Below are 24,631 nucleotides of genomic sequence, written 5' to 3' on the forward strand. Positions count from 1 at the left end.
CCAGGAACCCTCTGAGGCGACAATGCTAACCACTGCACCACCGTGCCACCGGTTCTTTTGAGTTGGGGGTAAGTTACTGCCTCAAGTGAGGGAGTTCAAGTATCTCTGGGTCTTGTTTACGAGTGAGGGTAGAATGGAGCGCTTGGTGCGGCTCCTGCAGTGATGGGGGCACTGCGCTGGACCGTCATGGTGAAGAGGGAGCTGAGCCAGAAGGCTAAGCTTCCGATATACTGGTCCATCTACATCCCAGCCCTCACCTCTGGTCATGAGCTCTGGGTAGTGACTGAGAATGAGATCGTGGATACAAGTGGCCAAAATGGGTTTCCTCTGAAAGGTGTCTGGGCTCAGCCTTAGAGTTAGGGGGAGGAGCTCAGACATCCAGAGGGAGCTCGGAGCTGCTGCTCCTTCGCGTCAAAAGGGGTCACTTGAGGTGGTTCGGGCATCTGATCAGGATCCTCCTGGGCACCTCCTGTTAGAGGTGTTCCAGGCACATCTCACTGGTAGGAGGCCCCGGGGCAGACCCAGAACATGCTGGAGGGATTACATACCCCGTCTGGCGTGGAACATCTCGGGGTCCTCCAGGAGGAGCTGGAAAGCTTTGCAGAGGAAAGTGCTTTACTTGGCCTGCTGCCCCCACGACTAGGCCCCGGATGAGTGGATGAAAATAGAAGGACTGATTAGGTGGAGGGTGAAAAAATATTATATATATATATATATTGTATCAATATACACAGTCACCAAGTATTGATTTTTTTTATTACATAAATTACTAATATTGCAACTTTCAGCCGCCTACTAATACAATAAAATCAAGTGCATTTTCAGTCCTCTAGAAACATTTTTGCAGCAGATAAAATGACTGACGTGAAATGAACAGACAGAAAACTTGTATCTTATCAGATAACACAGTTGCTGACAAAGTTTTGAGGATATAATGCGTAGGTGAACAAGATAATAAATCACAATATATGCTACTGCAATACTCAGCATATTTCAAAATGTTAAAAATTGCAGTGATATTGTATCATGACTGGAGTATCTTGATAATATCATATCGTGAGGTCTCTTGTAATTCTCACCCTGCTTTATAATGTGTTAATTGTAGGGCTGGGCGATGTAATGACTACGTACGATATATTGATATATCTTAAGGCAAGATGTAGATTGAGGTGGCTCGAAGCGCATTGCTGTTCTTCTTGGTAGTTGTGGTCTAATGTGTGATACGGAGACAACGCCTGAATGCAGGTGACAGAGGTGTTAATAAAAAAAAACGCATCGACAGCACAGACATTTTATATATAGGACGTATATAACGAGGACAAAGTGTCTCTCGCTCCTTCCCTCCCTTGGCCTCTCTGTTGATGCTCTGTGCAAAATAAAAATAAAAAGATTAATTTAAAAGCCCAACAGATGGAAAATAATGTTTTAACTCTGCCCACAAAGATTTCTGATTGTTCCAAACTACAATGGATTTAGGCCTACTGGATACTTTTATACTCATGTTATAGTTTAGTGTCTTGTGCTGCAAACCTTTAAACCCCTGTAGCTCCAGTGTTGTGTGCAAAAACGTTAACGTACAGCCCTGCTATTTATTGTTTTTCATAATTTTCAAACAGGGGAATAAATTCCCTGTCTTTACATTTTTATTTTGATCACGTCTGTTTTCATAAAAGTGCTTTTGACATCTCAAACGTGGATTTGACTTGCAACTGAAGACATGTCGCCCATTTTGTAGAAAATACTGAGATATATATCGTGTATCATCGTTCAGCCTGTTAATACACACACATGAATTTTTGGTCATATCGCCCAGCCCAAGTTAATTGCATTACATTTGCTCTTTGGATTTTTCCTTTATCTCTCCTGTAGTGTATTTATATATTCCCAGAAGATGTATGTAGATTGGGCCAGATGTTTTGCATGACACATAAATAAAAATAAACTAACTATAAGCCACTGAGTGCAAATTGCTCTGATATAATTTTTAAGTATTTCCAAGCAAGTCCATTCAAGCTCGACCCAAAAGGAAAGTTTAAAAAAAGAGAGATTAAAAAAACAGTGAAACACAGTGTTATCTGAGCAGATGGAGGAACGGAGCAGTGTCGACTTTTCGTTGTTTGGATAAGCAGGACTCCAACCAGTCCTTCTGCACGGGGACAGCCTGAGTGTACTGACGCACCAGATCCTGGAGTTCCTGGTTCACACAGATCAGACAGGAAAATTATGCTTTTCCTCATCTCTTATTGTCCTGCTTTTGGATGTAAAGGTCTTAAATGTTTTGGCAGCATGTAAATCTCTCACTAACCTGTGTGTGGACACTGTTCTCCACCTCTGCAACGATGTGGGTGACGTCCGGACTCATGATCTCCTCCTCGTCTCCGTCATAAGTGCACTGCAGCTAAGGATACTTTGACGACATATCTGTATTTTACTGTACTGTTTTTTATGCTTTAAAATCAGGGTGACACTTAAAGCTGGGGTAGGCAGTTTGATTTTGGCGTTATTGAGCAAAAATGACATAAAAACTTTGACCATATTGTGATTCAAGTAGTCTGAGAGAAAACTAGACTTTAAAAAATCTAGCATGTGATGGGAGACTCTGGCCGATCACAGGCCATTTCAGAGGGAGGGCGCTCCTATTAGCTGTTCTACAAATGCCTGATTCAGTGGCAGAGTCTGCAGAGAAAGTTGCTATTCCAGCACTGACAACAACGGTCTACACTACAAAGAAATCCAAAAACAGGAAGACAGACTTATTATCAGATTCTACAAGAGAGTCTGACAATGAACCAAACACAACATGTGTCAATATCAGCGAAGAGTTTCAGAGATGGAGAGAAAATGTTGCTAAAAGTTTAGCCTTCTGTTAACTGGAGCCAAAGGGTCACATCTGCGGCCTCAAGTTCATGTTTATGTAGGTGACGTTAGCTAGAGCCTCAAATCACGGTGTGTCCTCCGTCTCACTCCCCACTGCCGTAGAGCACCTCGCTCAGAGGAGAGTGGACAGCAGCTTGAAAGATGGACCCCCAGTCAGCGGCCACAGCAACCCGAATCCAACCAGCGGAAACCCCAGCTTCTAGCCCCGTCACTACTGCTGGCACCCAACCCACTGTGACACCCGGCGCTGGGGAGTTTATGCTGGCTGGACTTGAGCCGCCACAGCCTCCAACAGAAGGTCAGTTTTCCAGGCTGCTGCCTGCTCTTCTTCCAGGGAAGCAGTCCACAGCAGCAGGGAGCGACACGAAGGGTCGAAGGGTCGGCTAACATTAGCTGGTTGTCTAATCTGTGATCTGATATTCAGAGAGAGAACACGGCAAGGATAGGTGGAATAAATTTGCTGCAGGCAACCGTTTAATGAAATAATATGAAATAAATCAATGTATGGGAAACACTGGGTGACTGTAATGAAGCGTGTGCATGTGCCTGTGGTTGTCTGGTAGGAGGGGCTCAGGAGAGAAGGGTGCATTTTAAAATTCTGCCTTCCCTAGCTCTCTATTCCACGTCCCAGTAAAAAATTAAAGGTGATCAGGCATTATCTGTTGTTGGTCTAAACTGTGAAATAGTCTCCCTCTTACAGTTTGATCGTCCCCCTCTATTGAAACATTTAAAACGCATCTAATGACCCATCTCTTTTCTTTAGCCTTTTAAATGTGATTAAGATTTTTTCTGTATTTTATTTGGTTGTTTGTGCACTGCTATTTTTGTGTTATGATTTTGTCTAAATATTATAAGCTCTTATTAATTTTACTTAAGATTCTCCTATTTATGACTGTTCTTATTTGATCGTTCCTGTGTTTTTTTAATTTCTTTGTGAAGACATTTGTAGTTTTCAAATACGCTCCATAAATAAATCTGACTGAATCTTGACTTTAAATTTAGTGCTTACCAAGACCTTTTCAAGATAAATTTTAACTAAATTTAAGACACACTATTGGACAAATCATCCAGAATAGTAGTATACATGTGGTCCCATGCAGGAGTAAGTTATATGTAGAAATATGGTTATTAGAGTGAGTTGAGTTAATCTACATTTTGCCAACAGGTAAGTGCAAGTATAAAGTTAAAAGACAGTATTTGGTTCAGTGGAAGATTTAAGGAATATGTAACATCATGAATGTGTACTTTCATGCAGAGGAGCTCAAATTAAGACTTTTTAAGGACACCCTGTACATATATCACGAATTATCTTACAACAGCACATTATTGTGATCAAGACGCCCAGTCTGAAAGGATATGTGATGAGGTAGCGGGCCAGCCTCTTCCTCTCTGTTGCAGACAGGTTGTAGAAAAACACACGGACTCCCCTCATGAATTCAGGGAGCTCTGCAGGGCCGCAACTCTGGAGAGAAGTCGAGGGGCCGGTGGTTTCTGCTTCTGTCTCGTCTTCACTCAGCCTGTCTGGGTTGTGTGGCTGCGGTTCGGGGGAGGATGTTGACGCTGAGGTCGCAAAGGTGGATGCCTGAGGTGGAGCTGTTTTCTTTGCTGCTCTGCTGTGATAGTATCTGTGAGGCAAGTTAAGGGAAAATGACTCCAACCTTTCAGATAGATTCTGAGAAACATTACTTTTTAGATTGTAAAAGATACATGAACGTGGGGATGCCTCTGGAGGCCAGGTGTTTCCTGATGAGCCTCTCTGTACCGTACCAGTTGAAGCCTTTGGTGGAGTGGCCGATGCGAGGAAGATGGACACTTGCTATTTGGGGAAAACGCAAAGATAGTTCAGTGAGGGTTAGCATGACTGTTAAAGAAGTATTTCACAGCTGGAAAGATGGTCTTTTCATAAAACTGGGCTGTCTGTGCAGTAGAAAGACTACCAGAATGCACTGTGCCACACCAGACCAAAAATCGGGTGGGTGACATAGGAGGGGCAGGTCTCTCTCATGATCAACCTCTATACTCTATCAGAAAGTACAATTTGTAGTTAGAGCAACAACTCTTGAGCAAGCGAAAATCTGCCGGAGTACCCGAAAAGCTTCATGCAGGGGGATTTGAGCCGGAGCTGGGAGAGAAGCAGGGAGATTTGGGCGTTGGTAAGATGGAGGAAACTTTACCATAGTTTAGTTACGCATACTAACGACATTTCTGGTTGGGCAATGAACTGAGGGAGAGACGACTGTGACAGAGTTCAGAAGAGTTTATGTCACTTACATGAAATACTACGACAACAGAAGCAAGCAAGTAACTTTAGGCGCTGGTGTTCATCTATTGTGTAGAATGACCTGAGGGAAATCAAAGTCTTCTCATGTATTGTTCTCCAGTTAATTGCGGTTGCAAGAATTTTTCTGTGTGCACAAAGTGACGCCGACAAGATGTCCCGTACATCTCGTCAGTCAAGTCTAACAATAAGACTCTTCTGCTTTCATCGTGCCCCTCCTTTCTGTCAGTCCTTACAGAGACGTAATTATCAGCATGTTATTGGTAAGTGAGACGTCCTTTTAGTCACAGATGACTTCACTCTAACAATGTCTGGTTTTTCAATTTCACTATTTACACCACATGAAAAAGATGGTTTACTTTTTGTTTCATGTCTTCAATATTGAGTGCTTAACAGTACCTTTGTTTCTTTTAGCTGCAGCATAAATCTTTTTCAGACCTTCATCAAGAGCAGTTAGAAAGATGCCAGACAAGTTGTTCGCTCTGTCTCGCTGCTGTGCTACGATCAGGGCCAACTGAGGTGACAGGAAGGAGAAACAGCTTAAGTCAGTATCTTATCACTATCACAGTTATATCTGTTGCCACTTTGCCACATTGTCAGAATACTGTCACCACACCTAAACCCAAACCCAATGTATCACACTGTAGATCACAACTACTGCAAAGAAGCAGCATGCATCATGGAGCAAGCATTTCCAGGCAATTTCTTTGCAGCACTGTGGGTTTCATTTAAAGAGAACCTACTTGATCCTGGCCACTTAATCTGGACTGTTTGTCGTCGATGGGGAAGAGCAGCACATGTCCAAGGTCCAAATCTGAAATAAACAACATATTCATACTTAGTTTGTAATTTATTTTCATTTATCTCAACAAACGTTACAGGTGAACATGCTACAGTGGGAAACTCAACACCTTTTATGTGCATGTTTAATCAGTGCTGATGGTAAATACAGTCGATTGAAGTAAGTTCCTGTGTGTGTGTGTGTGCTATATTGTTGAGAAAGCTGAGTTTGCAGCTGCAAAATCTGTTGTTCTTCCTACAACCAGTGACGTAATCGGAGGCAGGAAGAATTACAGGCTGGATTTCATCTCTGAGTGTTCTGGGGGCGTGCTCTAGATACAGCTCAAAAACAGAACTTCTCTTTGTTTGTATTGCAAACTAGATTCGTTTCCAACAGCGAAAATGGCATATCAGAGTGTAAGTGCTGAGGATTTTATGGACACGGATACAATTTACAGTGTTTTGGCTGACTAGGATATTCAGCTGTATTTATTCAGAAGGATGTCGCCAGTGGGGACCCTCCAGAACCTGAGCTGCTGTGAGGAAACACTGACTGGTGGTGCCTTTACTCAAATTGCCCTCTGATGCCAATAGAAACTGAATCATTCTGCTGAAATGAATGTCAGCGTGGGCAGGTCTTGTTGGATGCTGTCACTGACGCCAACCCAAAGATAGAGGTTTGACTGGGCCCCAAAAAATCAGGCCCAACCCTACATTAACCAGCACAGATTCTGTCCAACCTCGACCCGAGACCATCCAGCAGTTTTAGGCCCGAGCACGATTAAAACCAGAAATTCCGCTGGAATTTTTTTAAATAACATATTCAAACATTCATTACAAGCTAGGTGCTAGTATGTTTCCTCACACCACACAAGAGGTTGGCAGAGCAGACTCCACCTCTAGGTGCACTGCCGTCTTTAAGTGTGCAAGGTGGTCCACCGCAATGTGGCGCACAAATGATCCATATCTTATGCACATTTCTCCCACTGCTGGGGAAGCAGAAGCAAATACTGCCAATCAAGTCGCCTTGCAGCCCTTCTTTCTCTCTTGCTTCCTCTCCAGTCCAATGCAACTCTTCCAATTTATGCAAGAGAACTACCAGTTTCATGCATCACCTGTGCAGTGCACTGGAGTTAGTGAGCAAATAGACTCACAAGTCTTTAAACGCTTTGCTTAACTAAAGACTGATGTCTTTCTCCCTGATTTTGTGTTTAGATGGGCGGATACAATTTCAGAATTTAAAAAAACTCCCTACATTGCAGAACCAATAGTAAATCTGCAGGGTGGTCATTCGGTGGCTCACTGAACTCTTGTGCTCGTAAACATAGTCCAACTGCGTTAAAAGTTTTAAACAAAGCCGCTGTACGTCCTTCATTTCCACAATCTTGTGGACTGAGCACACGTTTGATAAAACGGAGTTAAATTTCTCAGCATCCATTTTCAAGCTCTCTGTGTGTTTGTTTCCTTCCTGATGAGAAAAGGGGGAGCGCACATTTCCGAGACGGTGTGTCATTTAAAAAAATGCAAGAGGCGTTGCTTTGTTGCCGGCCGTTTTCTCCGGAGTGTTAAACACACTTTAGAAAGGAGTGTCCCCAGACTATCAGAAGGCGGTGATCTCTGATTGTCTGGTGGCGAGACTAGTGAGCATACGACCCCCTAACTCTAATGTTTTGTCAGTTTAAATCTAATTCTGAATCTGAACATTTTCATTAGTTATTATGGGTTGATGGCAACAGAGCCACTACATTGTCCATGACATTACACAGACTTTAAGATCTGCATTAAAAACAAAACAAAAAGTAAATGGCATGAACCCAATCTGAAGCCAGTGTTTGGGTCAGGCACCATCGGGTTTGGGCAGAGAATCAAAGCTCTGCTCCGAGAGAGTCCCAGTGTGCATTTGTGTGCATAAAAGTTTTACTTCTCACTTGAGGTGTGCTGGAGACCTTCTTCAGGATCCAAAGGATAAACTGGAAAAGACAACGAAGACCAGCAGGACCAAGAGGGCAGACAACCTCTGAGTGAGTCCTCAAGTCACCTGATGCTATGTTTTGACCAACAAAGTAATAGCTATAGGCCGGGATTGTGATACACAGCGACAACGTGCTCAGTGCATCCTGGCACATGGCGGCACTGCCAGATTGCATCAATCCACAACATTCTAAATGAAAGGCAGCGAGTTTTCCCCTTAATGGCATCAGTCTTCATTTTCTTTGTAATCTTCATGGTTAATCTTGCCTTTCATCTTGCCAGCCAACTCATACTTCTTCCGTGGTTCATCTGATCTCACCTCAAGCGCAGTAAACAAGCCTCCCCGGCCCCACCGACCTGAGTCATCTGCACACAGACGAACAAAGAACAAGGCAAACTACAGACATCAGTTTATCATACTAGGAGACATGTTGCTGTGGTAACAATATTGAAATATGGGTTTCGTACCAACGCAGTGGACAATAATAGCGTCTCCCTGAGCGGTGTGAGGATGAGTAACATCCCCCAGAACATAGTTGATGGCTGTGCTGTCAGAGTCAGTGGAGCATACGCTGCTATCATCCTCTTCGTCTTCTTCGTCCTCCTCGCTGTCCACAGACGGCAGGCAGGACGTTCTGTAGCCGCATGACTCCCACCATGCCATTCTGCATAAGAAGAAAACCGTTTGTGTCAAAAGAAAGTGAAGTTACTGAGAGCTAAAGAAAAGCGTGACTTAATCAACAAAACTTTACTTTTTCTTGTGTTTCTGCTCTTGCTGCTTTTTCTTTGCTTCCTCCTGAGTTTTGGCTCTCTTGGCTGCAGCCTCCTCTCGTCTCTGGCGTCGCATCTCCAGCTCGGCCTCAGTGAGAGGTTTCCTCTTCCTTGTGGGAATCCCAAAGGCTACTGACAGGGAAAACTGGGAGCACACAGAGAAAATCACAGTCCAACTTTATGTATTCATAAAGCAGCGTTCATACGAACGTGCAGCACAAAGTGCTTCACATAGCAAGAAAACAAAAATAAAGATTTTCGAGACAAAAAATTACAATAAAATAAAAAATATCAAAATGAATAAAATAAAATAAACATCAGGGATACAAATAATGTAAAACCTAATGATTAAAACTTAAACTAAGGCTATAACATTACTCCAAGTTAAAAGTCAGATAAAAAGATAAGTCTAAAAACAGAAGCAATCTCACACGTACTTTTATGGGACATTCAAAACAGAAGCTGTAGAGGACATAAAATAAAAGAAAATCTCTGATGTAGGGAGGAGCGAGGCCATTTAAATTTTTTTAAACAAGTAAAATAACAATTCTAGAAGATAGGTAGACAGTGCAGAGTCTGAAGCAGTCGGGTAATGGATCCATTTTCCTTGTTTTAGTCAACACTCTGGCTGCAGCATTCTGAACTAGCTGTAGTTGTTCTCTAGACTTTTTAGATAGTCCAGTCAAATGAGAATTACAATAGTCTTACATACTAGAAATAAAAATGTGAGTGAGTATTTTAACATCTTTCTAAGTTTAAAAAAAGTTCTACTTTGTCAATATTCCGACACAGAACTGAAGCCGTATTTCTTTTTCTTCGAGTTGCTGGTCTGCCGCTGCCTCTATCAGTTAGTTTTAGGGCTGACCCTTAGTTCGATGCCACGGGATTCGATTGTGAAAAATAAAAAAATAAAAAATAAATAAATAAATTCTCCCTTTTTTTTGGTGGACTTTGAACGCAACACTAACCCCATTAGGCTGAGTAAAGAAGTCATCTGGTCTGATTGTTGCATGAATTGCCTAAAAAAGTTTCACAGTAAATCAGAGAACAGGGATATTATTATTGTCACGGGTTATTTGAAATGGACAAAGGTATTCTTTACTGGTGAGTTAAGGGAGAATAGCTATCGTGTAATTAAAAAAGAAAACATCTCCGACAAGGAAATAGAAAGCCCGACGTGCAATGAATGGAGACCTATTATCCTGCTTGAACACAGACAACTAAATTCTTTCAACAATGTGACTCAAAATAATGATAAAATAGATTTTACTGATGTAAAATAATATGCTGATGGTGACATTTTCCACCGGTCCGCTGCGTTCTGAGTCTGGTTTCAGTGACACATGCTGCTCTGAGTCGCGCATCTGTCTGCTTGTGCTGCAGTGCGCGCCTAGGGTTTTAATTTTTAGTCTTAAATCAAAAGTTAAACACTACTTATCAGCAACCAGCTTCGATTTTCCAAAATGAAGTCGAAGGTAGGCCCTCATTAGTTTGAGTTTTTGTGTTACTTTGTTTTTTATGAGTTAGTTTGGATTCACTAAAGTTACACAATAACACAAACAAACTGACCAATCAAAGCAGCCGTAGACCAGCAGCTCCTGTGTTCTGCGAGGTAAAATTACTGTTTTTGTCAAAGGAGTCTGGTGTTCTGAAGAGAGCACAGGTTAGAGTTCTTCTCAAATGGAAATCCGCGCAGCCTCCCTCCATTTCTACTTGGATACAGATGTGATGTTCTTTCTCAAGCTTGAGAACATTTAATATTCTCTGAGGGGTTCAAATTATAAATTTATCACAAAGTGGCAACCCTTCATATCATTCTGTGACTGTAGTCTCTAGTGTTCATCATCACGGAGTCAGATCACTACCTCTGCCTGTATGTTGTCATTCACGCACTCTGTTACTCATGTATTTACTTTTTAATTTCTAATTTTTGTTTCTGCTCTACCCCATGCCATCTCACACAGCTTGTGCCCCCTACGTTATGTCACCCTCTTACTTAGCTGGGTACCAGTATACCATTACATAAGTGATGGCTTATGGTACAATCAGGGTGCACTGTTCTACTCCCTCTACCAGTGAACGATGCTTCTAGTGCATTTTTTCTAACGTTTTTGTTTCGTCTGTTTGTTTTTATATATCTTTTTATTTATTTTATTGCAATTCTACTTCTGCTATTACTTTCTCCATCTTCCTCTCTACTGTTACAGGTTGTGGGAAAGGAGTGGGTGTGGCTGTTGTTCACTGTGTTGAAATAAAGAGAGAGAGAGAGAGCATAGGTTATGGCCTCATCTGAAAGGGCTGTCTGACAGCAAGGTAAAGCTGTGAAGATATTCTCAATATAGCGTACACTTCAGCTGATACTGATGTTTTTTAGGTAGCTAAAATACATTTTGCTGCTGCCCCCATCCACAGCAGTACATCGCTTAGCGTCCATGGTGGTACTCCTGCCTGCGACTCCAAACTGGGGGCCTGCTGACTGTGATCTACACTTACTATAGATAAGTACCCCATGCAACCCCACTTCAAAAGATTCAAACTATCCCTTTCAAACATGTTCCCATCAGCTGTGACTAAAGGACAAAGAATCTCACTCCAGCTTTGTGTCTCAGAGCTCGTCCCTCTCCTGCAGTTTTCTGGAACTCGGCCAGCTGCTCCTCCAACAAACGGTCAAAGCTGGTCTGGTCCTCAGGGCTGGGGTCCTTACTGTAGTCCTTCCCCTCAAAGTAGTACATGTGGTCTGAAGGATGGGACAGCATAACGGTGATTCTTATATTCATCACAACTCACACATGGAAAAGTAAATATGAACTCAACAGATGAAATCTGTGGTGTGTTTTCTTGTGTGGTTATGTTTGCAGGCTGAGAACCAAAAGTAAAAGTGAGACGATCACATGCCAGAACAAACTGTTGAACAACAGAGTGTACTGTGGTATTCTAACCAGCGTGAGATAAAAGTCACATGTGCTGACCTCAAACTAGGTTAAAAGCTCTGAATATTCTGCACACAAAAACAAAGCGGCTTTAAAGATCAAACATACTCTGGGCGTCAGATTCAGAGCCGTTCTCTTCCTCCTCCTCTTCTCTGAGAGAGGTGAAGTCTTCATCCACCCACTGACCGCCACATGACGGACCGAGGATCTTCTCCAGTTTCACATCCTGTACAGAGCTCTCCTCCGAAGACAAAAGCTTATCTACTCCAAACTTCAAGATCTCACTGAGCTGTGGGGAACAGGAAACATGAGTGGTGACTTGTTCTGGTGAAAACAAAGACAGCAGGAGGTTTTCTGCGTAAAAGTGGACAAAGACACAGAAACTATAGGATTCAAAGAGTGTAAATAGTGGCGCCGTTTTTTTGTCAGAGATTCCAAAGTTGACAAACCTGCAGTCCTGCAGCAGCTGACTGAGCCTGGTCCAGCAAAGAGAAGCGTCCCTCTTCAATAACAGTGTTGGTGAGGTGCAACTTGGATACAGCACGAGAGTACATGATTTCCTCCACAGTGTCTCTTGCCAGAAGGCGGATCACTTTCACCGGCCTGTAATGAGTCACTCAGAGTTTAAAGGGGTTCTCCAGCAATTTAGCATTACACCATCATTAAAGCTGGAGTGTGGAGCTTTTACATATAAATGAACATCTGTTACAAACAAGTTCACACAATGGTGATTAAGCCTATTGCTGCCAGGGAGAGCTCTCTGTGTTGTAGTATACTGGAGTTGTGGCGACTTTCCTGCTCTGGCACAAGAGAAGTGATGCAATTTAAGTCACCACGCCTGAGCTGAAGGGAAACAGGCCCCTAGAGAGTGTGCTGGAGTTTGAAGCCAATTTTCTGGTGGCTTAGCAGTGGTACTGCAATTTCCGGGGTCCGTCACGTGATGTCATTGGGCCCAAAAAGAATTTTTCCCATAGACTTGCGTGGCAAAAGAGACGTCTGAAACTCAGTGGATACATTTTTTCGAGCACCACAACCCCTGTGAAATGACTCGTTTCACTATCAGGATTTCATCCATTCAGTTGGAAAGTCTAGAAGAGCCACAAGATGAAATAATTTTATCCTCATTCAAGTTAGCAGAGCACTAAGACGAAAGTTGGACGCTCGGCTGCATTCGGCTGTAAGTGCCCAGTGTGCCTTCTCTATGGGCCCAATGACGCAGAAGCAGCACCGATCATCTGGATAACTACATACCACAGGTATAGAGCTTTTTTGGCTTCATGCATCACTGAGCAACTTTTACAGGAATGAACGGGGTCCCGCCTTCAATGCTGTATCCATGTCTCTTAATACACTCACGGGTAGACAGGTGGAGAGGCAGCACAGCTGCAGTTAGGAGTATGGCGGAAAATCCAAAGAAGCATCCAAGAAAAGTTTCTGGAGCGGATGCACCAGATAAAATACAAGTTCAGAGAATGGATTAAGTAAATGAAGAGCACTCCTGAGGCCGGGGAGGTGCGATAAGCTCACCTGCAGGCATATGTTAAAAGCATGCATCATGAGTGTTTTATATTACTCTCACTGCCGGAGGGCACAAAAGTCCCATACATTGTCTCATGGCTCCAGGCTGCAGCCATTCAGTCCACGCTCACTCGCGGGACGGAAGCCGCCTCCGTGTACTGTACAAGGACGTAACCCCGCACCTGCAGCCGGCGGGACGGGAGGTTGTAATCCAGGGAGGGAGAGTGTCGGTTTGGCTCCACTGACTGAAAATATTTTTTCCAGCGGATGTCTTAGTTACAACATGATTGAGCTAACTGGAGTAGTTTCATGTCGTATCCGACAACGGGAGGCTTTTAACAGATGACGTCCTGATGTTAGCTTTGCTGCTGCTGTTAGCTGTCCCTGTCAGCTGCAGCCACTGATGCTTTCTAGACATCATGATTTCCCAAAATTGAATAAATACCACACATAGCAACACAAAACTGCTTTGCTAGCTCAATCATGTTGTAACTAAGATATCCGCTGGGAAAAAATATTTTTTTCACGGACCGTTTATTGAGTTACTGAGTTATTACAGACACCACTAACGGCTAACAGCTAACGGATAGCCCAGCTAATCTACGATAACCATGTTATTAATTACAAAACGTGCACACAGAAACAGTAATGTTTATTCAATCATTGTGTTTATAGACTTTACATCAGATTAGTCTAAACGGTGATATAGTGACATGAAAAATGTGATATATATATATATAGCTAAACTCTGCTGGTTTTCTACCCGAAAGTATTTGTAAAAAACAAGGCGATTCCCTCTATTTATACTGCTACAGCCTCAGGGGGCGTGCTTGTAGCAGGGATTGCTCCGTTACGTAACGCGGCTATGATTTAAGACCCGCCCACTAAATCCTAAACACAGAAACCTAGAAATACAGCTTGTGAAGCCTAGCTCCACAATTCAATTGTAAATGGTTGAAAGGCTTTTTTTACACATTTTGAGGAATACTTTTATGACCTATTTGATGTGTTTAGAAGAAAATAGCAGAATTTGCTTTACACGGACTTTAAGTTGGGTAATTTGTGAGACAGGTTTTAAAAAGAATGGTCGATACCAATACAGCAGAGGTTGAGACGCTCAGAGGTTTAGTATAATAATGCAGCTCAAAAGCATCTTTCTTTCGACCTTTTTCTCAGCCTGTTGAATGCCCTTATCTTTTAAAATCAGTGCCCCTAGTCTTAAAGGGGAACTCCACAGATTTTTCACATCAAAGTGAGTTTAAAGGTCTCGGGGAGAACCACTGCATATGTGAAACAAGATGTATAGAGACGTTTGTGACTCCTGGGTGAAGTGTGACAAGTATCAAATCAGTAATGTCACTGAGTGAGCATCAGTTGGGGCTGAGAACTACAAGTTTGAAAAGTAAAAAAAATCTAGACGTTTGGAGTTAGAAAGACCTCGGACGGTTGCTCCTCATCACGGCCTGACGCTGGCAGCTTGAGGCCACATGAGATAATGCCAGAATAACACTGCTGAATCACAAGACTGAACTTCCAAGAGCCAAGTTGCACTGTGGGTAATGTAGGCGTAAGGTTTTGACGAGGAAGAAGAATGTGTGGAATAAAAATGTCAACATCTCCAAACATCCAGTGAGCAGCAGTTCTCTGGGTGAAAATGCCTTGCTGGTGCCAGAGGTCAGAGGAGAATGGCCAGACTGGTTCAAGATGATAGAAAGGCAACAGGAAGTCAAATAACCACTGGTTCCAACCAAGGTCTGCAGAAGACCATCTCTGAAGCAACAACACCTTGTCCAACCTTGAAGCAGATGGGCTACAGCAGCAGAAGACCACACCAGGTGCCACTCCTGTCAGCTAACAACAGGAAACTGAGGCTACAATTCACACAGGCTCACCAAAACTGGACAATAGAAGATTGGAAAAACGTTGCCTGGTCTGATGAGTCTGGATTTCTGCTGCCACATTCAGATGGTAGGGTCAGTATTTGGTGGAAACAACATGAAAGCATGGATCCATCCTGCCTTGTATCAATGGTTCAGGCTGCTGCTGGTGGTGTAATGGTGTGGGGGATATTTTTTTAGTACCAACTGAGCATGGTTTAAACCGTGTCCGTCCCTTTATGACCACAGCGTACCCATCTTCTGATGGCTACTTCCAGCAGCTGACAAAATCTGCAGCAACTGTGCTATCATGTCAATATGGACCAAAATCTCAGAGGAATGTTTGAATCTATGCCACGAAGAATTAAGGCAGTCCAACCCCGTACTAGCAAAGTGTACCTAATAAAGTGGCGGGTGAGTGTATATTCATAAAGCCTGGGACAGACGGAAACATACAATTTATGCACAGTAGCGGGCTCTCAGAGTGGCTCTTAAGAAGCATCACTTTGCCCAGCAGATGAATGTAGTACATTTGCAGGTATAAAGTTTCTCTGTCTCCTGTTTTCTTCCCACACTTTTTATTCTGAACACTTATCTGTTTATTTTCCATTTGTATCAGGTATTCATTCAGTTTTGTTTCAGCGTGATTGCACGAAAAAAAAAAAAAGGTTTTCTTTAAATGTGTCTCAATAATCCCATAAGGGGTGCGCCATGTTGAAATGACCAGACACAAAAATAAACCATTCTCTCATTCATTCACACTGTAATGAAGCCTGCTTGATGATGTTTTTCCATCACCTGTTCTGACCAATCCGATGGCAGCGTGCAGCAGCCTGAAGGTCGTTTTGAGGGTTGAAGTCACTGTCCATAAAAATGACAGTGTCAGCTGCTGTGAGGTTCAGGCCCACTCCACCTGCAAAGACAAAGCACACAATGTCTGAAAACAGTGCAGAGAGGTTATTGACACACTTATTTACTCATGTAGCTTTAAGAATTATTCACAATAAGTGACAAGCTGTGACAGGAAATTAGGTTCCGCTGCTGACTTTCATGCTTTGCATATAAAATGGGGAGAGAAGTCGCTGGCCTTATTCACAGCAGTGTGTCATCCTGCTGCAGCTCTTATCTCTGTGTGATCAGTCCCCTTTCTTCTCTCAGCAAGTTCTATGAAGCCAACTGTCGGTTTACATATTCAGCTCAGCCACTGTTGACTTATAATATGAAATTACTCAGTTATCTGCTGATCTGCCACAGTGTTGTTTGGAAGACGAACTCTATCACCTGCAACAGAAACTCAATGCTGCAAATGTGTAAAACTGCCTCAGTATCTATGAGCGATGTTTACAGCAGCAGTGGCTTCAAAATTAAATGCTTCAAGATCTTGTACGGGACAACTGACCATAAATAGAGGTACAAAACAAAGTCTGAAAGATAACTTATATTACAGAAAAAAAAATCATAAAAAAGCAAATACTGCTTCCAATATTTTACATCCCTGATACATCAAAAAGCGCAATATCAGCATGATTGAAACCTGAACATGTTCAGTTGACTCCTACACATAACAAGTTCACAGTTCAGGGTTTCAGTCACCTGCTTTAGTGCTGAGCAGAAAGACAAAGATATCTTTGCTGCTGAAGTTCTTCACTGCCAGATTTCTCTCCTCCCCTCGGACAGACCCGTCCAGACGTTCATAGCTGTAATCTGAACAGAAAAGATATATTTAGCGCTTATTTGTGAAGAAAAATAAAACACATACTGTTACATTTTTGCCATTAGTAAAGAGTTTAAAGATAGTTTCCTCTGTGAATTCAGAAACATGATTGAAACTCACTGAAACATCAGACAAATTTCGGTTCTCAGTCCTTACAAGACTGCAATATCTCTGTGTTCACCTCTGTACTCCATGTAATCCTGAAGTATGTCCAGCATCCTCGTCATCTGAGAGAACAGCAGGACCCGATGGCCGCTTCACCCACAAACGTGAGAAGAAAAATACAGTAAGATACCATTTGTGCTTATGGAGGATTAAGTGACATGTCAGCAAGTATAATTAACTGCTCCAAGTGATCGGAACATTGTGTCAGCATTTAGGTCATGTGGTGACGCAATGAGACGGAGCCTAAACCGCCACCAGGTGGGGCCCAATAACAAGTAGACAGACTAACCCTTTGTGAAGGAAAGTCAGCATGCTGTCCAAAAGGCAAAGTTTCCCACTGGCTTCAACGAGATGCTCCCCCATCTCAAAAGGCTCTGGTTCCACCCCTACGCAAGGAACAAGGGAAATGTTAAAGAATATGCTCCTATATTCCATTTACAATTGTTTGGCATTCATTCATAACAGAGCATATCTCACCATCAAACAGGTACGGGTGGTCAACACACTTCCTCAGGTTCATCAAGATGTTCAGCAGCCGGTTCTTGTTTCCCTGGTCATTTCCAAAAGCCTCTGAAAACAGAGATTCACGACAGGTGATGATTTATGTTCCAAACTTTAATTACTGCCTTGGAGTGGTTTGCAAACCAGTCAAGCTGCAATTACAGGTTACGTCCATGTCTGTCCAGACTCAAATGTTACAATGACAGGTGACAATACTTCAAATATGGTTGTGGCTGCAAAGAAGCTGAACATTTTAAAACATGGATGCTTAACGCACATCTTCAACCCAGCAGCACAGAAGATCTACACAATCAGCACAGTTTCAAGGTGGACACCCAAGATTATAATGTGACATTGAAGTTAACCTTTGACCTTTTGGATATAAAATGTCATCACTTCAGCATTTAATCCTGTTAGACATATGTGTGAAATTTTGTCGTAATTAGCAAAGTAATTCTTGAGTTATGGACAAATATGTATTTTGTGAGGTCACAGTAACCTTGACCTTTGACAGCCAGAATCTAAACAGTTCATCCCTGAGTCCAGGTCGATGTTTGTGCCAAGTTTCAAATAATTCTCTTAAAGGCACTCTGGAGATATCATGTATCAGACAGATCTATGGATGGACTGACAACAGGAAAACATAATGCCTCCGGCCACAGCTATCAACAGCCAAGGGTGTGACATAAAAATGCTAAGTGCTCGGCTGCAAATATTTCACATCAAAACTATGCAATGCAAATTTGCGACAGTTGCAACATTTGTTCAAAAAGAGGTTTAAATAGATACAACTGAATTGATCTGAGTCCCCTCTGGTAAACAGATATACAGTTTGTATGTCGAGACGCTTTAACTGTGAAAAGTAAGAACAGAAGGAGCAGATCTGGTGTGCCCCGCCTATATCAAGGTTGAAAGGAGTGACAAAGTCTGCCATCTTGGATTAGACCAAAGAGCCTCCGTGTGGTTACTCCACACGTTGTCCTTGAGTTCATTAAATTTTTTTGTCCTGTGTCATATAATACAGGGTGTTGAGAAACGATCAACTGGTCGACCATTGTTATGACTCATGACATGGCGTCCGTTCCACACAAAGTGATTGGTTGTGTGTGAAAACTAAAAACTATCAACCTTGTTATGGAAAAAAAAAAATTGTAGCGCTTTTTCAAAAATATACTTACATACAAATTTATCACATGATAAGAAACGCCCCCAGTGTATAAATGCTTTTAGGCCGATAAATGTGCCAAGTTGATATATCAATCAGCCATTATTAACCTGTTGCAGAGGCTTGGTATCAGGTGTATATGTCAGCCAGTAGGTAACAAGACAATTGCAGAACAGAAATGGCAACTAGTTTTGAGATCATTCTGAAAACAGTGTCATCATTACAAAGATTTCCATTTGAGAGCACTGACAAGTTTGTTTTTCGTAATGCCCTGCTTTGTATCTATCTTTTTTTTTTTTTTTTTTAAGATATTTTTTGGGCATTTTAGCCTTTAATAGATAGGACAGCTTAAGCATGAAGGGGGGGAGAGAGAGTGGGAGGGACATGCAGCAAAGGGCTATGGGCTGGAGTTGAACCCAGGCTACTGCGGCAACAGCCTTGTACATGGGGCGCCTGCTCTATCCACTAAGCCACCGATGCCCCGCCCTGCTTTGTATGTATCTTATTTACAGTTCTTAAAAGGCCCCAACACACAGGACCGACATTAAAGAACTACAGGTGACAAAGGCCGTCTGTTTCGTCGCCTCACGTTGCCTGTGTCTCAGCCAAAATGTTGTATTTGAACACACTGCAAAGACAACAGCCAACAGCAAACTAGCACAAACGCTGTGTGCCTGCGTCAGAGGAAATAACTCTCCACACCAGAAGGTGATGGTAATCAGTGTTTCCACCGCCGATTCAACATACTCAGGGTATATGCAGGAATCCCGAGGTTAATTTCAATACCTACCTTTTTAAGACTTTTTAAGACCTTCCAAAAAAAACTTAAGACCTCATCGCCACTTTAACGCATCTTTAACTTACTAAACAGCTGTAGTTTACAATTACATCTATGGAGCACAAACATACAGCAGAACTCAGATAAGATGAGAAGGAATAAAGCTTGAAAGAATAAATTAAACCAAAGACAGGTTTATTAAAATACACCTTAGGTCATAACAAGTAACACAGCTCTACAGCTCAACATCAGCTATTCAAGGCCAACTTGCTGAAAACAACGACTTGGTGAAATTACAATATTACACCAATATCAAAACTCAGGACATGTACCTCAGTTGGTGTGTTTTGCCTTCCATCAACTTGCATTTCCCCATTTTTATTGTCTTTTGCTCCTCTGTTTGGCGCCTGGACGTGCGCCGTCGCGTGATGTCGCACAGGTACGCGCACGGCCCCGAGTGGCAGTCCGAGTGTGCCTACCTACACATCGTTTTTTGTAATAGTCGTGAGGAGGAAAATAAATTATACATTCATGGATACTTTTTGTCAAAGCTTGAATGCCAAGAAAATTTAATACTTCATAAAATCGCGATTAAGACTTTTTAATACTTTTTAAGGGCCTTAATTTTCCGACATTTGATTTATCAACTTTTAATACTTTTTAAGACCCCGTGGACACCCTGATACTGAATTGTCCGGAAAAAGCGAGGGCCAACTGGTGCCAACAGTGCAGGAAACACTACAAACACTAAGGTGCCAGACGCTCACCCATGGCCTGACATTGACCGACTGCCGACTGTCAACTTGGTGTGTCAGGACCCTAAAAAACAAAAATCTAAGGGATCTGTATAAAGATTGTTTTTGTTATGTGTTCCTTAAAAAATAACCACTGGCTCTCAAATATTGATACCTGTAATGGCCTCAAAAATCCAAAAGCATTCAGGCTTTACAGCACAGTGCAAAAGTCTCACCCAGATCCTTCATCAGAATGGCTTTGTAGTATTTTTTCTGGAGAGCCGACATGCCGTGATACACCAGCAGTTCAGTCTTCTTCGGCAGATCGACAGCCACTTCTGACTTGACTCTACGAAGCAGGAAGGGCTCCAGGATGCTCTGCAGCTCAGCAGCTGGAAACAGAGGCACAGAATAAGGGATGCAGCATGCCAGGAGAGGTATAGGAAGATAAGGGAAAAGAAATTAAAATGTATTTAATGTCTCTGATATTTATTATACACATATTTATTTCATCTGTCATCACATCTTATCTGTCAACATAGTGCCCCTAATGAGAAGGCATATTTGGATAAACATCACAGGAATAATCAACTACTACTGAATCTACTCCATAATTTGTCTCATGATGATCACACCATGTGATTTTAGTAACAGAAACAGTTACAAAAATTATGTCCTTCATACCAAGAGCAGGTTGACTTTTCACGCTGGAGTAAACGTTGGCAAAGTTGTCCGAGTCATCAGCTGTGAAGATGCTGGGCTGAATGAAGCTCAGCAGAGAGTAGAGTTCCTGCAGATTGTTCTGGATGGGCGTCCCCGTCAGCAGGACTCTGAAACCAACTGAGAACTACACAGGAAATGAACAGGGGAAAGTTAGAGATAAAGGTGGGAAAGACAAAGAAACAAACACCTGACAGTCCAAACCAGGTGTAGCTCTGTACCTGTGTCAAGACTTTGTGCAACAGTGAATTCTGATTCTTCAGTCTGTGAGCTTCATCAACCACCAGCACCTGCCACCTCCACCTGAGGAGCACAGTGAGCACTGATTACATGTAAACAGGGAGGTGATGTATGAAAACTGACTTATGACTTTGGCATCGTTTTCCAGTAAGTAAATTACTATCAATATACTCAGTCAAAGTCAAGACGAATCTTTTCTAGTGCAAGTCAAGCAAGTCTTAAAATTTGCCACTTGAGTCTGACCCCAGTCGTCATGTGACTCAAGTCCCCCACCTCTTACAGTAACACAAACAAATCTCATTTCTAAAATATGCGCCAAAAAATCAAATTAAAGTTTCAGATGAGAAACTCACCGTTTCAAGAATGAAGTATCTTTGAGACACAGCTGTAAAGGAAAGATTAAAAAAAACATGTCAGTTTCAATGTAGACGAACGTAGACAAACTTAATTTTGTTCTCATGAAATTGCCACAGACCTCATACGTAGTGAGCAGAACATTAAACTCTTGTGTGTCCGTTTCTCTCTGAAGCTCAGCCCGTCTCTCTTTGTCTCCTTTGTAACACAGCACAGTCAGAGAGGGGGCAAAGCTGGAACCAAGTAAAACACAAGTTTAGAGTGTTATATCTGTAGTTTTCAGTCTGTGGTGGACGGTGTTATGAGTAGACTATGAATTTAAATCTAGAGATGTGGATGTAGATGAGTATATGAATCTTATTGTACCATTCCAGCTCCTTTCTCCAGTTCTCCATGACAGAGAGCGGGCTCAGAATCAAAAACGGACCTTTCTTCCCCAGAGCTCCTGACATGTACACCAGCAGAGAGATCGTCTGAAGGGACAAACATGAGTATGAATTCTTGACATTCAGTAAATGGCATAAAAATCTACAGTACTGACCCTTTTTTACACAGCAGTTTACAGTTCCTATGTCATTATTTGTTGTAGTGGGAAAAGGGCTTTTTGGTATCTCGCACCCTAAGACAGGAATACTTCGTAGAATATTTTAAAACTTTATTATTTGATTTCTTCGAATGCTTTTAAATCCATTTTGAAAGACATGAATACAGAATCGTTGGGTTGCCAGTGCTTTAACTAATGTTTTGGGTGCATGACTTATAGAGCTGCAACAATAGGTTGATTAATCAATTGAAAGAAATTTAATTGTCAACTATTTTAATTATTGAACAATCGCTGTAGTATTTTTTTGAGCAAAAAAGTCAAACATTTGCTGGTTTTATGCTTCTTAAATGTGAGATGTTGATGCTTCTCTTTGTCATACATGATAACAAAGTGAACAGCTTTGTATTTTTGGACTGTTGCTCAGATAAAACATACCATCTGAATACGTCACCTTTGGCTTAGGGAAATTACGTGGGGCATTTTCCACTATTTTCTGACATTTTATTGACAACAATAAATCTCAAAATGTAATTTCCAGATTAATCAATAATAAAAATATTTGTTAGTTGCACCCCGAGTGGCTTGTGCAGCACTTTGCTCCATGAGATGTTATAAACTGTAGTATTGTCTGTTCTTTTGTTCTGTGTCTGTTTATAATCACTTTTTGTATCTTGTGCTGCCTATCTTGGTCTCTTGTAAAAGAGAGTTTTAAAGGTCCAGTGTGTATGATTTAGAGGGATATATTGGCAGAAATTGAATATATTTATGTACATATAAATGTTTTTTTTCTTTAGTTTATCATCTCCTGAAAATGAGAATCATTGTATTTTCATTATGTTCAAATAAGCTGTTTCTACAGTAGCCCAGAATGCACAAACATAACACTGGCTCTAGATAAGACCCTTCATGTTTTTGCGTCGACTACTGTAGTTAGCTACCCCTGTGCAACGAGAGCATCAGAAAAACACTGATATATAAAGATTTTTTTTTTTATGTGAAAATGCTTTATTCAATGATTCTACCTGTTTAAATCACCAGGTCTGTTTGTTTTGGAGAGGAGGAGACCTCTGCAGATAATTCAGTTCCAAGTAAAAACCTCCTGAACTTCTATATCTTAAGTTATCTGAGAAATAAGATGAGCACTCATCAGCAAGTGCTGGGCCAGTGGCCTCTCTCCAACATGCCAAACACAGGGTGTCTACAGATAAAACCAAGTTCAATTGAAGACTTTTTAAGACCTTTTTAATACCTTATATGAAATTTAAGACCAAACCTGCAGTGGAAATACACGTAACATATATGTGTGTTCGTGACACATGTATAAGCATTCTTTTGAAGTAAGCACACTGAGGTCTGTTCGAAATGAACTGTAATGGGTGACTTTATGTTTCATGTGTTTATTGTAAAAAAGTCATAAATGCTATTTATTATTGCAATTTTTCAGTCAGTGTGACAGTCATTGGGTCTGTCAGGCTGGAGAAACTTTTGCGGTAATGTGACCAAAAATATTTAAGACCCATCGAATCTGAATTTAAGACAATTTAAGACTTTTTAAGGCCTTATATTAAGAAAACTTAATTTAAGAGATTTTAAGTCTTTTAAGGACCTGTAGACACCCTGCAAATAGTGTTACAGAAACACTCATTTGTAACATAAAACGGCTTTATTCTGTGTTTTTCTGGTTTTAATCACCTTGTCTGTTTGTTTTGTGGAGGTGAACACCTCTGTGGATAATTCAGCTCCAAGTAAAAACCTCCTGAACAGTGAACACTGAATGACTCCTAACCAGGAGTTTCAGCTGGTTGCAATCTGCACTTTTAACTGCTAGTTACCACTAAATCCCCCTAAACCTTAAACTCTGTTCCTTTAATCTCAACCCATCCTTGGTAAATAAAGGTTAAATAAATAAAGGAAGACTGATGGATCTCTTACCTGACAGGTTTTCCCCAAACCCATCTCGTCTCCTAAAATGCATCCCTGCTGGTTCTTCAGGCACTGAGTTAACCACTGCACACCATCCAGCTGGTAGGGTCTCAGCTGTATCCCTGTGAGAACACCACACAGCAACATGAAACATCTCATGGAAGTTAAAGTAAGTCAGGCAGGAGAACCACCTACATTACTGGTATTAAAGCTAAAAACAAAGACGACTTTTAAGCTAGCTTAAGCAGTATTAGCATACCCGGTAGCCAGCTAACTCCATCTTCCTAAATGAATGAAGACAACTCAACGGTAATTAGCAACTTTACCTTAAGTTAACAAACCTCCGTACCTTTTAAACCCCACTTCTGTACGTCACTCTGCGTCACAGCCGTCTTCTTCTTCTCCACCACGCTGTTTTTTATCTTTAACAAAATGTCTGTCATGTTTCCAAACCGGCAGGACTAACACAAACACACAACTTTCTGTAACTCAGACATGTACGGACAAGTGAGTCCTCCTCTGTGTTGTGGAATCCAACTGCACTTCCTGGTTGCCAGGTCACGTGACGGTTGGAAAACGCGCGCGCTTCTGTCAAATAGTGGCAGAGCAGCGCACTTAACATAAAAATATGACTTGGACCTAATTAAAAAACATTAAAATACATACTTTTTTTTTCATATTTCCAATGTAATATTATTTAGTGGTAGAACATGACAGTGGGGGGAGAGAGCTCTTAAAACAAGTTAAAGGAACAGTGTGTAAGATTGAGAGGTGAAGAATGCAAGTTACAA

At 41.7% G+C, this 24,631-nt stretch overlaps 1 protein-coding gene across 1 annotated transcript; it reads right to left on the bottom strand.

Annotated features, from left to right (window-relative positions):
- Positions 1–739: 739 nt before the first annotated feature.
- On the bottom strand, positions 740–24,398 carry chd1l (chromodomain helicase DNA binding protein 1-like). Its single transcript, XM_033622489.2, has 25 exons — positions 24,190–24,398; positions 23,850–23,962; positions 21,740–21,846; positions 21,495–21,606; positions 21,373–21,404; positions 21,001–21,082; positions 20,744–20,906; positions 20,296–20,451; positions 17,359–17,451; positions 17,171–17,267; positions 16,898–16,971; positions 16,596–16,706; positions 15,801–15,915; positions 12,057–12,210; positions 11,716–11,896; positions 11,269–11,414; positions 8,659–8,822; positions 8,375–8,571; positions 8,174–8,272; positions 5,899–5,969; positions 5,555–5,669; positions 4,585–4,693; positions 4,236–4,502; positions 2,306–2,387; positions 740–2,194 (listed from the first exon to the last, which is right to left on the bottom strand). Exons 1-25 carry the CDS (start codon positions 24,281–24,283, stop codon positions 2,072–2,074), a joined length of 3,057 nt encoding a protein of 1,018 aa, XP_033478380.1. The 5' UTR covers positions 24,284–24,398; the 3' UTR covers positions 740–2,071.
- Between the last annotated feature and the right edge of the window lie 233 nt (positions 24,399–24,631).

The sequence above is a fragment of the Epinephelus lanceolatus genome, chromosome 6, assembly GCF_041903045.1.
Source record: "Epinephelus lanceolatus isolate andai-2023 chromosome 6, ASM4190304v1, whole genome shotgun sequence".
In the NCBI taxonomy this organism is placed as follows: domain Eukaryota; kingdom Metazoa; phylum Chordata; class Actinopteri; order Perciformes; family Serranidae; genus Epinephelus; species Epinephelus lanceolatus.

Excerpts from the sequence above, each read along its gene's own strand:
- chd1l (XM_033622489.2), bottom strand. The coding sequence starts at position 24,283 with ATGACAGACATTTTGTTAAAGATAAAAAACAGCGTGGTGGAGAAGAAG. Across the intron at positions 11,897-12,056 it reads CAGCTGCTGCAGGACTGCAG|CTCAGTGAGATCTTGAAGTT; the intron begins GTTTGTCAACTT and ends TGTTCCCCACAG. Across the intron at positions 8,572-8,658 it reads GAGCAGAAACACAAGAAAAA|AATGGCATGGTGGGAGTCAT; the intron begins GTAAAGTTTTGT and ends CTTCTTATGCAG.